The sequence below is a fragment of the Mobula hypostoma genome, chromosome 4, assembly GCF_963921235.1.
Source record: "Mobula hypostoma chromosome 4, sMobHyp1.1, whole genome shotgun sequence".
Classification (NCBI taxonomy): domain Eukaryota; kingdom Metazoa; phylum Chordata; class Chondrichthyes; order Myliobatiformes; family Myliobatidae; genus Mobula; species Mobula hypostoma.
The window spans coordinates 163,391,756-163,406,167 of record NC_086100.1 but is presented as its reverse complement, the minus strand read 5'-3'; the positions used below and the strand labels follow the sequence as shown (position 1 = coordinate 163,406,167).

The following is a 14,412-nucleotide window of genomic DNA, read 5'->3' as shown; positions in this document are numbered from 1 at the left end:
AAGAGCAATTTCATCACCCGAGAGTCACAGTGCTGATTTCACTAGAAAATTTTGTTTCTATGAAACATCTTTTCTCAGAAGTGTATTAAATTATGTGGGATACTAACAGAAATAATATTCAACAGTCTAGTACCAAAGTTGAAAGGGTGCTGGATTACCAGTTTTACTCAATTTCTTAATTCTAGAGGGATGAAGAGCTGTGGAGGGAATGCGGAAGTCAAATTCCCTCCTCAAGCTTCTATAGTCTGTTTACTATTTCCTAAAGAGGCTCTGATCACACCTTTGAATCTTTTTCCTCAGTCTTCCACTGTTACACCACTAAGAGTGCTTAACATGCCATTCCACACCCACACCTCAGAAAGTCTGATCATCCGGTTGTACTTCTACTTCCTGAGTACAAACAGAGATTGAAGACTGCAGCACCAGTAGTGAGGACCAAGAAGGTATGCTCAAGGGAAACACAGAAGGATTTACACAACTGCTTTGAATCGGTGGATTGGACTGTATTCAGGGATTCATCTTTGAATCTGGATGTGCATGCCACAGTTGTACCAACCACAAAAACCAGCATGGAAGAGTGTGTGCCTATGAAAACTTGTTGTACATTCCTAAACCAAAAGCCATGGATGAACCAGGAGGTTTGTCTTCTGCTGAGGGCTAGATCAGTGGCATTTAAGTCTGGTGACCCAGGTCTGAGCAAAAAAAACAGGTATGACTTGCGAAGGGCCATTTCAGGTGCGAAGAAACAGTAGAGAGCAAGGTAGGAGCTGACATCAGAAGCAAGTCAACTCTGGCAGGGTTTGCAGGATATTATTTTCTACAAAGTGAATCGCAATAGCATGAGTGGCTACCAGATGAGCTCAATGCCTCTATGCCCATTTTGAAAGGCAGAATATCAGCTGTGAATATCCCTGTTGTACCTCGTGACCTTGTAATCTCTATCCCAGCAGTGATGCAAGGCTATTTTTCAGGAGACTGAACCCTCGCAAGACTGCAGGCCCTGATGGAGTACCTGGTAAGGCTCTGAAAACTTGTGCCGACCAGCTGGCGGGAGTACTCAAGGACATTTTCAACGGTCGGAAGTTCGCACCTGCTTCAGAAGGGCAACAATTATACCAATGCCCAAAAAGAATAGCATGAGCTGCCTTTTTGACAATTGTCCAGCAGCACTCACACCTACGGTGATGAAATGCTTTGAGAGGTTGGTCTTGGCTAAAATCAACTCCTGCTTTAGCAATGACCAGGACCCACTGCAATTTGCCTATCGTCACAATAGGTCTATGGCAGATGCAATCTCAATGGCTCTTCGCATGACCTTAGATCACCTAGATAATACAAACACCTATGTCAAGATGCTGCTCACTGACTATAGCTCAGCATTTAACAACAACATACCCACAGTCCTGATCGATAAGCTGCAGAACCTGGGCATTCGTACCTCCCTATGCAATTGGATCCTTGACTCCCTAACCGGAAGATCACAATCTGTATAATCTCTTCCTTGCGGACAATCAACACTGGCACACTTCAGGGACATGTGCTTAGCCTGCTGTTCTACTCTCTCTATACCCATGACCGTGTGGCCAGGCATAGTTCAAGTGCCATCTATAACTCAGCTGATGATACACCTATTGTTGGCAGAATCTCGGATGGAGACAAGAGGGCGTATAGGAGCAAGATATCACCTAGTGGAGTGGTGCTGCAGCAACAACCTTTCGCTCAATGTCAGAAAGACCAAAGAGCTGATTGTGGACTTCAGGAAGGGTAAGACGAGAGAACATGAAACAATTCTCATAGAGGGATCAGAAGTGGAGAGAGTGAGCAACTTCAAGTTCCTTAGTGTCAAGATCTCTCAGGATCTAACCTGATCCCAACATATCGATGCAGTTATAAAGAAGGCAAGACAGTGGCTATATTTCATTAGGAGTGTCAGGAGATTTGGTTTGTCACCTAAAGCACTCAAAAGCTTCCATGGAGAGCATTTTGACACGCTGCATCATTGTCTGTTGGGTTGGGGCGGGGGGGGGGGGCTCCTGCACAGGATTGAAAGCAGCTAAGAAAGTTGTAAAATTAGTCAGCAACACCTTGGGTGCTAGTCTCCATAGTATCCAAGACAGCTTCAAGGAGCAATACCTCAGAAAGACAGGCTCCATTATTAAGGACCCCCCATCACCCAGGACATGTCCCTTTCTCATTGTTACTGTCAGGAAGGAGCTACAGAAGCCTGAAGGCACATACTCAGTGATTCAGGAACACCATCTTTCCCTCTGCCATCCAATTCCTAAATGAACATTGAACCCATGCACACTACCTCATTAAAAAAAAAATAAATCTGTTATTGTACTATTTTTAATTTAACTAATTAATATACATATATATTCACTGCAGTTGATTTACTCATTTTTCTACATTATCATGTATTGCATTGTACTGTTGCCAGTAAGTTAACAAATTTTACGACATGTGCCGGTGATATTAAACCTGATTCTGATTCAGAGCTTGGAATAGATGGGCTAATGTGGACTGTCAACTGTGAATTGTGATTGAATTGTCCCTCAGTACAAGAATAACTTCCTTTTCATTAACTAGGTGATGAAGTTGTAGCTGAGTAACTGGGAACAGACAGCATTCCTGTTGAAGTCCTAAAACCTGTTATGAGAAGCCCCATGTCTTGTTACAGAATTGGGATTATGGTTTTGGTGATTTCTGGCAAGGCTGACCTGGTACAGGTCCGCATCAAGAGCCAAGGCAAGGCTGAATCACATTCTGGTTCTGTGGGGTGGGGCCTTGTGTTGGGTCTGTGGATGGCACTTTCTATCAGAGCTGCTGAGCCTCCCGTGTCCTCTCCACATACAGCTATTCTTTAGGGCCTGGGTTGCTGTCTTCAGTCACTTGTAATGCAGTTTCCTTTCGCTTGAAGAGAGACTGTCTTAACCCAGTAACACCTTAGCAGAGTTAATTAATTCCTTGATCTCTTGATTATTCTCAAACTGGCTAGGTTCTGCTTGTTCAGAGTTGAAGGCAGCTCATAAGCTGTAAATAGCACAGTGACTTTTCTGCAGGCGGCTTGATGCTGCTGTTTTGATTCCAGGTTGATGGAGATAACACAATGGATTAGGGCAAGTGATATGGCCAGTTTTGTGGTTCCTTGCTTAGATGATATCAAGCACCTTTCAGGCGCTGCTGTGGCGTGTTCATCAAGGACATTTATTAACTCTGAGAAAAGGCAGACTTCTTCTGATTTGTCCCTCCAGAAAACGGCTGACCCACCTATTAGTTCTTTAACATAGCCATTTCCAACTTGTATCAAAGAATATCAAGAGATGATAAATTGTTAATTGGAAAGCTACACACGATAGCATCACATTAGGAATAACAAGTTCAGCAGCTGAGTGCAACCCTTTGTTTCAAGGATTACCTCTATCACGGTGGAAACAAACTGATTCCAATTCCAACCTCGGCCAAGAGATCTTCCTGCAGAAATTATAGATGTTTCCATGCCAGAGAACGACCATTTTATTGATTTATTTCCTTCCTAAGTTCTTTTTCAGTATCAAAAGGTGGCTCTAGCTCAGTGAAAATGAATCCTGCCCTCCAGGAAGTTTTGGCTTCACTGAATATAATTAGTAGCTTGCTCTTTCTAGCCTATTATGTCAATTTTATCAAGGCGTGCCTTCAGTATGATTTTGCAGCGTTTCTTTCAATTGTCGAAAGGTCATGACCAAGCTGGATATGCAGACATATTTGAAAAGTAGTTTGAGAAAAATAGACTCAAGACAGAACCAGGAGTATATTCATTTCCACTGCAGGCTTATACATAGGCTCATTTTAAAACAACTTGCCTTGCACAGGAGCAATAAATTTGAAATCTTAACGCTCAGAGTTTAACAGTACAGAAGACATTTAGTCCACTGTCTGAAATTCTTTTTAATAAAAACATAAAATACTAGAATTACTGAGCAGGTCAGGCCATGTCAGTGAGAAGAGAAATGGAGTTAAGGTTTTAGGTCAAAGACTTCATAATTCTTTACTGGATGTCAGCACATTTAACTACTACTGGAAATCTGGGGACTTCGAACACTTCAAATAACAAAGATTCCTTAAATTTAGAGCCTGTAGTAACTGCCTATCTATTCTTTAATTTTCAAAGCAACTGCACAGCTGCATGTTTTCTTTATTAGTCTAAACATAAAGCAAGACTGACTCAAATTCTGACATCACTATTGTTGGACTAGTACTCCAATTTCTCAAAACGTTCTTTAAAACATCTCAAACTTACTGTTTTAGATGAAAACATCCTGCGGATTTCACTAGTACTACTGCTGAACATGTTCGGCATGACAAAATTCAAGAGAGACATTAATTCGAGAAGATTATTCTGCAGTGGTGTCCCAGTCAGCAGCAAGCGATGTTCAGCCTATTAAAAATACAAATCAGAATTTCACATTGAAGCAGATCAACATCCTCATCCAAGAGGGTCTTTATACAATTCCTTGGAAAGAATGTTAACAAAAAAAAGAGAAGAAAAGTGGAACACAATTATTTGAAATAGTACCAAGGAGCACAAAACTGTCACCAATAAAACTCACAGTAATAAATAATGCTGATTTGGAATTACAGTGGACTTGCAAAGAAGACGGTGCATTAAAAAGGCACTTCAGTAACATAACTTATAACTTACATTGAATGTCATGAGATGCTGGTAGCGAATAGAACTCATATTCTTCAGCATGTGTCCTTCATCAAAAACCGCATAATGGAGCTTCAAGCGTCGAAAAAGTCCACGATCATCTGCATTACTGATTGCACAGTTATACCTGTTGATTAATTGAATGAATAAATATACTGAGTTAATGTACGAAGTGATGCAAATATATTCACAGCACGTGCAGGAAAAAAAACTTGTTCTAAAACAGTGCATTTTACTGGGTTAGTGTCTATATTTCCCCCCTTCACTAACAATCAGCACAGCAATATTAAGTTAGAGCCTCACACATGAATGGAAATACATTAGATTTTCTGATGTCAGGTAATATTTAGATGTTTGAGAAATGGACAGAGAAATTACATCAAAGTGGGATAATTTTAATTAGCACAAATCCCCAGTATCTAATTGAGATAGAACTCAACAAAGAGCGATCATGCAAAGGCTTTGCCACGAAGAAACTGGTATTATGGACTGTACTCTCTCTAGTAACATAGAGCATCAAAATTTATTCTTGCATTCTTAAGTTTTCCAACAGAACAGGCATCTTTATGCATTTCTGTACCTGCCTACACAGACAAGTTTTAACAAACACATCCAGAATTTGGCGATCTTCCCTTTATGCAACATTTAGTTTCTTGCAGTGTCTGTCATGTGTGTATTAAGAATCGCAGAACTTACGTAGTTACTATTACATTGAAGTCCACACATTTGTGAAGGATGTCAGATCTGAGAACTCGCCGCTCTTCTAAAGATCCTAAACACCAAAAATATTAAACCTATATTAATAATTTTAGGATAAGCAAAGAACATTAAAAGCTAAAGCTGTAATTGGACCACAAGACATAGGAGCAGCATGTGATTTAGTGTTGTATGTTCCATAAGTTACAAGAACTACAAGTTAGTTCATTTTGCAGATAAGATATTACACTAAAGCTCCAATTGTCAATGCAAAAGGAAGTAAAATATACCAAAGTCCTCATTTTGAAGACAGGATAATAGCTTCTTGCAGTCTGGCCTATATACACATAAAACAACACCAATGATGCATCATCTTTGCACAATACCTTAATCAGTTCAGATTCATAGAAATAAAGCCAGCAGTAGGGCACACAATGGAGATTCATCAGAATGATTCTTAATATTAGTGGGATGATGGGAGCTGTGAAGAGCGAGCTTAGGCACTTCTGGGATGAAATACTGAGCAGAGGGCCTATATTCTCCAGAGTTTAAACACAAAGCACAGAATAGCACAGGACAGAAACTGACATTGGTCTATAATATCTATACTGACCATAATGCCCAATGAATCGACACATGACCCATATCATGTCATTCATTTCATGTTCTTATGTCTGCCTCAATTCTTCTTAAACTCTACTGCGTCCACCACCTCTTTTAAGTCTTCCAGGTATGTACAAGTAAAAAAAATTGCTCTGCACATCTTTCAAATTTTCCCTCTATCAACTTAAAGCTATGCTCTCTAGTATTTGACAATTTTATTCTCAGAGAAATATCTGTCCGACCTATGTATCTAATAATTTTTTAATAAACTTCTATCTGATCTCCTCTCAGCCTCCAATACTCCAGAGAAAATCCAACTCCATCTAACTTTCCCCAATACCTAATACTTCAAACCAGGCAGCATCTTGGTGAGCCTCCTCTGTACTCTCTCCAAAGCTTTCACACATTTCCTGTAATAACCAGAAATAAACATAATATTCCAAATAGAGCCTAACCAAAAAGTTTTATACCAGTAAAAGAGTTTGTATTGAAGCATACAAAATAAAGCATGCCACTATTAATGTCTCACTTGAACAGGGGGAAAAAAAGTATGCAGAAAACTTACTGCTGCTTACTTTAAGTAATGTTAAGGCAATATTATTATATCAAATTTACAGTACCAAATTTGTTGATATTTAGAAAATATATACTAAAGGATTATAGCTATACATTTATATCCTATCAGTTCCAAACTTTGAGACACACAAACTTTACCATAATATAGAAGAATCTTTAGATCAGGGCACCATTGCTTAAGCTCTCGGATCCAATTATCTGAAGAAAAAGTAAAAATGTTCATTTATATTTAGTACATGAATGAATCATTCCTACTTACTTAAGTTGATGCATACTGATGCTTCGTTTAAAAGACATTTCCTTAACTAGATACAAACATCTGTCAATGTCTTCATAATTTCAGGAATAAATCATTGGGAAGATAGCCAGAACTACTGCATGCTCTAAAAGAAAGACAAAAACTAGCAAATTATTGATAGAAAGCCTTTAAAATTGGCACTAAGTTTTAAAATGTTACCTAGGGTAGAGGCTGGTACAATGATAAGATGCGGTCCTTTATCTCCCTCTTGGAAAAGGTAGGCAAGAAATGATATGGCTTGCACAGTTTTCCCCAAGCCCTGAATGGAAGTAAGGCAGTACATTATTGAAACATAAAGGACCTACCAGTTCAAAGAGAAGTGTTGGGATCCAAGACCAATTTGCATGCAGATCATTTTTATCTATCACATCAATATTTACTGTATGTAAAATATCCTTTGGGTAAAACCAAAAACAACACAACTTGCATTTAAAACAGTACAGTAATAGAGAGAGAAGAATCAAAGAAATGTTTTGCCTTTAACCCTCTGAAAATAAAATATTATTTTACAATCTTTGTACATCAGCTAAGAAGGGGTAATAATAGTATATCTGTAAACTGAGAACACAAGTTAGGATGAAGCAAGGTTGTCACGTTTAAGCCATGTGTTCTCTCTACCTCACTAGTAAGGCAATAGTACATCCAATTTGCACACCAAATTAGTTAATTTGAATCTAAGCTCATTGAATGAGCTATAAGACTATAATTCAGAAATATATAGTACTGTGCAAAAATCTTTAGGCACATATATAGAGGTAGGGTGCCTAAAACTTTTGCACAGTACTGTATTCGTCAATGTGGAACAGAGAGCAAGTTTGTAAATCTGGAAGGAGTAAGGGATATTGGGAATGGCGAGGGTAGAGTGGCACAGGAGGTAGGTGGGACAGGTGGCAGAGAAGTGCCGGAGTTGGGTGCATGACTGCAGAAACACACAGCCCTGAGACACCATGAAAAGATCATTTGATTCCAAACAATTGACCCATATGAGAATTGGTCATGACGTTTGGGTTTTGCAGCAGTAGTACAGTGCAATATATAAAATTACTTCAGTACTATGCAAAAGTTTTCGGCATAAATCTGTGCCCAAGACTTTTGTACAGTAATGCATACTAAAAGATTATAGCTATCCAATCACAGCACATCAGTTCCAAACTATTAGAGGCACACAAACCTCACAACAATACACAAAATCCTTTAGAACATGGAACCAAAGTATGGAGGTACAGATACAATGAAAAATTTGCCTGCAACATCACAGGCATACACAGTATATTCAGACAGGAACACAGAGTATACGAGTTACACAGGAATTATGTAAGACAGAGAAGATTGTGCAAAACAAGATATTAGTTCCAAAAAACAATAAAGGAAATGGAGACAAGTCTTTGGTTTGGCTTACATGTTCCCATTTACCATCCATAGGGACTTCAATCCAGTTTATCAATTCACTTTTTAGCCTGAATAGTAGCCCTCAAATGGGAGTTAAGGTGACATATCCAAGTTGCTAAATGACAAGCTTGGAATTGAGTCACAGAAATGGAAACAGAAACATCTAGCCAGCACACTTCCCTTTTAATGTAAAAAATGGAGGTTTATTAATTTTTCCAAATAAGCGTAATCAAGAAGACAAGTTAAAGAACAGGAAGATAAAATGTGCAAAGAATAATGAATTATTAGCACCTTGCCAGAGGATGAACAAACATGGGTCATCAAATGTAATGGGAAAAATCACAAAAAAAATTATTGCACTTACCATTTCATCTGCTAATATTCCATTCACCCGGTGTTTATTCAGTAAAGCCAACCAATTTAATCCGATTATTTGATATGGTTTAAGCTCCAAACTACAGAAAAGAAAACAGACATCAACACGAAGTATGAACACTCCAAAAGTTAACTGCTTGCATATGTCATAAACTTTGAATAAGTGTTTCATTTGCTTTCTGTAGCTTTTTCAGTGAGGTTTTTTTGGGAACCAATATCTCTTTTGTATGAAGGACTGGCAGCTCAGTGTTCTTGGGGTTCCATTTTTTTTCAGACATGACAGAGGGGGAGATATTAGATGGGGAGCGGTATTAAAGAGGGAGGGGAGGCATTACTTGTCATGGCAGTGCTCAGACAGCCCAGACTAGAGGGTTGGTCTACTGAAGCTGTAAGGGTGGAACTAAGAAATAAGGAAGGGATCACCATGTTAATGGAATTATATCGCAGATCTCCCAAGAGTCAGTGGGATTTAGAGGAACAAATTTGTAGAGAAAGCTTGATAGTTGCAAGAAAAGAAAGATTGTGATATTAAGTAATTTTAAATTCCTACACATTGACTCGGACTCTCATACTGTACAAGGAATAGATGGAATAGTTTGTCAAATGCATTTAGGAAAGTTTCTTTAATCAATACGTAGAAGTCTCAACAAGAGACAGTGATACCGTCTCTCCTACAGGTCGACCTTCTATAATCCAGCACCACTGGGCAATAGCTAACTGCCTCATCATACCTTTAAAATATCAAAGGATTCAAAGGTTCATTTAATGTCAGAGAAATTTATACAATATACATCCTAAAATGCTTTTTGTTTGCAACCATCTACGAAAACAGAGGAGTGCCCCAAAGAATTAATATCAGTTAAATGTTAGAACCCCTAAGTTCCCCCCCGGTTCCCCACACTCCCGTGTGTAAGCGGCAGCAAGTAACAATCCCCCCTCCCCACCAGCAAAAAATAAAGCTCACCCACTACCAGCACTCAAGCATGAGCTAAGCGTTAGCAAAGACACAGACTTGCAGTTACCCCAAAGACTACATTGCACTCGCAGTTACTGAGGGAATCCTCGTTAGTTTCTTTTCCTCTGCTTAGTAATATATTTAAATTCAGTGGGTCACCATGTCTGATCTGAAGTCGTAGGCAGAAGAGAAGGGAGCACTAGCCGGGCGATGCCGGAAGGCAGTGTGTGACTGCCGGCAGGTGGACCAACCCAGTGCGCGCCAGCTCCCCCGTCGCTGGATGGTGAGACAGGCAGGTGCCAGGCAGCCACGCCGCACGCAAATAATATTAATAAATACAGGAAAACAAGCAGGAATCGCCTGTCTGCGCTTACAAGAGTGCGCCAACACTTGAACAGATCTAGCGTAACCAAAACAGTGCGCAGCAGATTGGTCAAGTCATTTTTTATTGTCATTTCGACCATAACTGCTGGTACAGTACACAGTAAAAACGAGACAACATTTTTCAGGACTATGGTGCTACATGAACAATATAAAAACGACACTGAACTACGTAAAACAACACAAAACTACACTAGACTACAGACCTACCCAGGACTGCATAAAGTACACAAAGCAGTGCAGGTATTACAATAAATAATAAACAAGACAATGTGCACAGTAGAGGGCAGTAGGTTGGTGTCAGTCCAGGCTCTGGGTGTTGAGGAGTCTGATGGCTTGGGGGAAGAAACTGTTACATAGTCTGGTCATGAGAGCCCGAATACTTTGGTGCCTTTTGCCAGATGGCAGGAGGGAGAAGAGTTTGTATGAGGGGTGCTGTTTGCTTTACAGATGCAGCCTGTGGTGTAAATGTCTGTAATGGCAGGAAGAGAGACCTCGATGATCTTCTCAGCTGACCTCACTATCCGCTGCAGGGTCTTGTGATCTGACGTGGTACAATTTCCAAACCAGGCAGTGATGCAGCTGTTCAGGATGCTCTCAATACAACCTCTGTAGAATGTGGTGAGGATGGGAGGCGGGAAATGGACTTTTCTCAGCCTTCGCAGAAAGTAGAGACACTGCTGGGCTTTCTTTGCTATGGAGCTGGTGTTGAGGGACCAGGTGAGATTCTCCGCCAGGTGAACACCAAGAAATTTGGTGCTCTTAACGATCTTTATGGAGGAGTCGTTGATGTTCAGTGGAGAGTGGACGTTCCGTGTCCTCCTGAAGCCAACAACCGTCTCTTTTGTTTGGTACGGTGGCCCGGAAACTGAAATTACAGTTGCGTAGAAAATTTGAAATCAGTGCAGACTATCAAAGGAACTGGATTACAGGTAGTTGGATTAGTGAAGGTCGACCTGTATTAGGGAATGAGATAGGGCAGGTGACATTAGTGTATGCAGGGGAACACTTTGGATCCACTGATTGCAATTCCATTAGTTTCAAAATAATTATGAAGGATAGGACTGGTTTTCAGGTTTAGATTCTGAATTGAAAAAAAGCTAATTTTGATAGAATCAGAAAAGATCTGGCAGGTCTGGATTGAGATAGGTTGTTTTTGGGAAAAGAGATAATTGGTGACTGGGAGCTCTTCACAAATGAAATATTGAGTACACAGTTTGCACATTCTGTTAGGGTAAAAAGCAAGGCTAATAGGTTTAATGAAGCAAGGCTTCGAGGTATATTGAAGCCTTGGTTAAGAAGAAAAGGGAGATGCATAGTCGACATAGACAGCAAGAAACAAAGGTGGCGCTTGAGAAGTATAAGAAATGCAAGAGAGCACTTAGGAGGGAAATCACAAAGACAAAAAGAAGGCATGAGGTTGCTCTGGCAGACAAAGTGAAGGAGAATTCTAAGGGCTTCTACCCTTGATTGGTCCACTTGAAGAACAGTGTGGTCATCTATTCGAGCCAAAAGAGATGAGAGATGGACAGAGTCTAGGGATCTGAGGCAAAACAGTAGTGAGTTCATGGACCATATCTGGATTACAAAGTGCTTGTTTCTTTGAGGCAAAGTAGGGTGAATAAGTCCTCAGGGCTTGACAAAATGTTCTTTAGGACCTTGTAGGAAGCTAGTGCAGAAATTGCAGGGACCATGGCAGAGGTATTTAAAATGTCACCTAGTGCTTTGCTGGACTATGTCATTTGGCAGTTGAGAAGCAACCGCATTGGCAGAGGGGTGGTGAGTGCTGGTGGAGGATCTCGAATTAAATGTAGGCCAGATAACTGCATGGATGACACAGCTCCTTTCATGGAGAATATCAACCAAAGTGGTTCTTTAACAATAAACTATTTGTTTACTTGGATTTAAATTTTGCTATTGCTGGCAAGGTGTGATTTTAAATTGTGTCACCAAATCTAAGAACTCTGCTACCATACCCATGAATTTTATGTAACAACTTTTGTACACTGGGATATATCACAGCATAATCAGTATATTCTGATTTAAAGGAGGAGGATAAAATTAACATATTTCATGAAGACCCTGGTTAGGCTGAAGAAGTTAAGCCCAGAATTAGTGTTCAAGTGTGGTTGGTTCTGCAAGAAAGTAACTGAAGTTAGTATGGATTAGATAAATAAGAATTTTTCTATACTTCTCAAAACATAACCATGAGCTTCTATTTTGAGGAAAAGGAACAAAGAAATACAGTATAATCCAAATTGTAAAAAAAACTATTGATATAAAAAAATACTCTGCTCAATCACTGTAAAAGTACACGCATCCTCCAGAGGGCCATCTTATATTACAGCTAAAAGAGAAGAGGATGATAAAGACTGTTATCTCATACCTTTAAGAAACATTTTATCTAATGATATTTATTCTGTGATGTCAGATTTAAGAGTGCAATGACTGGCAGTATTTTGTTGATATTTGTTTACTTTTGATTTTAAGGTATATAAACTTTGCTCTTCAGGTGGAGACGAACAGCACTGTTTGTAGCATCTTAAAACTTGATTCCTTTGAGCTGCACTTCAAGTGAACAAAAGGAATTAAAAAGCACGAAGTTTAAGTATATGTAATTGTTTCTGAAATCAAAAGGTAACTTAATTACTGGCTGCAATAGATTCTGCTAGGTTTTCCCAATATATTTGCTAATTATTTGGCATTCATTAACAGTTTATTTTTCATCATGGTTTTTCTATCATGTTCTAAAGTGAAATTCTTTTGAGGCCATAGCTTCTCTTTTGAGATTTTAACTAAATCCAAATAGTTTACCTTAAAGGCATATGGTTGTAAGTTTTGCTCTGGTGGTGACAAGGCAATTCCAGTGATGGTTGCAGATTGATGAAGCATAATATTTCTCCCTTTATACTTTCCATAATGTTCATTTGTGAAAAAAATGATTTGCACACCAATAGGTCCCAACAAAATAATTCATGTTCTTGTTTGCTGAACTCTTATCACACAAATTTATCTGTTGTTTTGCACTACCTCCTTGTGATTCAAGAATACACCCAATATAAATACAGTGTAAAGAATTCAAAACTGAACTGTTGAGCAGTTTATCCACTTCCTCCAGCTCCCCTATAAATGACAAATCTAGATTTATCAAATATCTTATCAATCAAATTAATAGGAATCAGGAGCTTACATTCACAAAATTATGAATTCACAAAAATTCAGAACTTTACAGAAACACAAGAGATTTTGCAAATGCTGGAAATCTTAAGCAGCACACACAAAATGATGTTGAAACTCAGCCTCTATTGGGGGAAATGAAAAATCAATGTTTTGGACCAAGACCTTTGATCAAGATAGTAGCACCAAAGCAAATTTCATGTGTGGCACCAAAAAAACACAAGTCAATGACTTGCAGCCAATTCATTTGAAATTGGTAAAGTGCATCTCAGACAGTCCAAAATTTGTACTAATACTTTTCAACATTATGAACATACAAAATATCTACAGCCAAGAGCAATGGCGGAACTACTAACGATGTAGGAGTGAAGACACATTTTTAAAAAATAGATCAATTGATATGTACGTAATGAAATCCATTTACTTCTTTAAATTCCTTTTTACAGATTGGAGGCAATATAAATGCAAGTTTCAAAACAAAGTAAGATATATTAATAAAATTTGCAGTGACAGTACAATCTCTTTTGTTAGCAACTTACTTACCTTTTATTAAGGATATCTGGCTGTTCAATGGTCCTGTGACATCCCCCATCCTCTGTTATTTCTGTCACTTGCTTTTCTAACCTTTGGGAAATTTCTGCACACCTGTTCATAAGTAAAAGAACCACTTCCCGCTCCTTGATTACTGTTTTGCAGTTCCATATCAGGTCTTCAGACAAACCATGAGGCTTGTCAAACTTTTTAAACTGCAAGATTATAAAAAACATGATATCGTTAGTAATGCTAAGAATTTTGCTAAAGTACTAAAAGAATCTTTTTTGTTTCACTGATCTCTATATTCAGCAAGAAAGGAGATTCTCTCTGGTGTTGTAACAACTCAAGATGTTGTGATCATCATTATGGGTACACCTCTTCTTTAAGCAATAATGTCAGGTCCTACACATTTTTATTCATCTGTACCACATCGCACGTGGCTCTGTGATAATGTACCAAGTTCCACATCAGAACAGTGCATTTTTAGGTCTTACTCAAGGCAGGAGGATAAAATCTATACTACATCGCACGTGGCTCTGTGATAAGGTACCAAGTTCCGCATCAGAACAGTGCATTTTTGGGTCTTACTTAAGGCAGGAGAATAAAATCTAGCTGATACCCTAATGCATGAAGTGCTTCAATGCTCTATGTGCCTTTTAAAACATTAAACCAAGGCCCTACCATGCATTAAATTTATCGCAAAAGGTGGTAACACTCATTTCAAGACATATCCAACTG

At 38.9% G+C, this 14,412-nt stretch overlaps 1 protein-coding gene across 3 annotated transcripts in view; it reads right to left on the bottom strand.

The window, feature by feature from the left end:
- LOC134345728 (SWI/SNF-related matrix-associated actin-dependent regulator of chromatin subfamily A containing DEAD/H box 1-like) overlaps positions 1–14,412 on the bottom strand; it is an 83,960-nt gene that overhangs the window by 23,771 nt on the left and 45,777 nt on the right. For all 3 annotated transcript variants that reach the window (XM_063046852.1, XM_063046855.1, XM_063046854.1), the window contains exons 9-15: positions 13,684–13,886; positions 8,617–8,707; positions 7,023–7,122; positions 6,704–6,763; positions 5,387–5,462; positions 4,682–4,817; positions 4,280–4,417 (exon numbers count right to left, since the gene is read on the bottom strand). In XM_063046852.1, the coding sequence (XP_062902922.1) occupies positions 4,280–4,417; positions 4,682–4,817; positions 5,387–5,462; positions 6,704–6,763; positions 7,023–7,122; positions 8,617–8,707; positions 13,684–13,886 (804 nt within the window). The remainder of the gene's footprint in view (positions 1–4,279; positions 4,418–4,681; positions 4,818–5,386; positions 5,463–6,703; positions 6,764–7,022; positions 7,123–8,616; positions 8,708–13,683; positions 13,887–14,412) is intronic.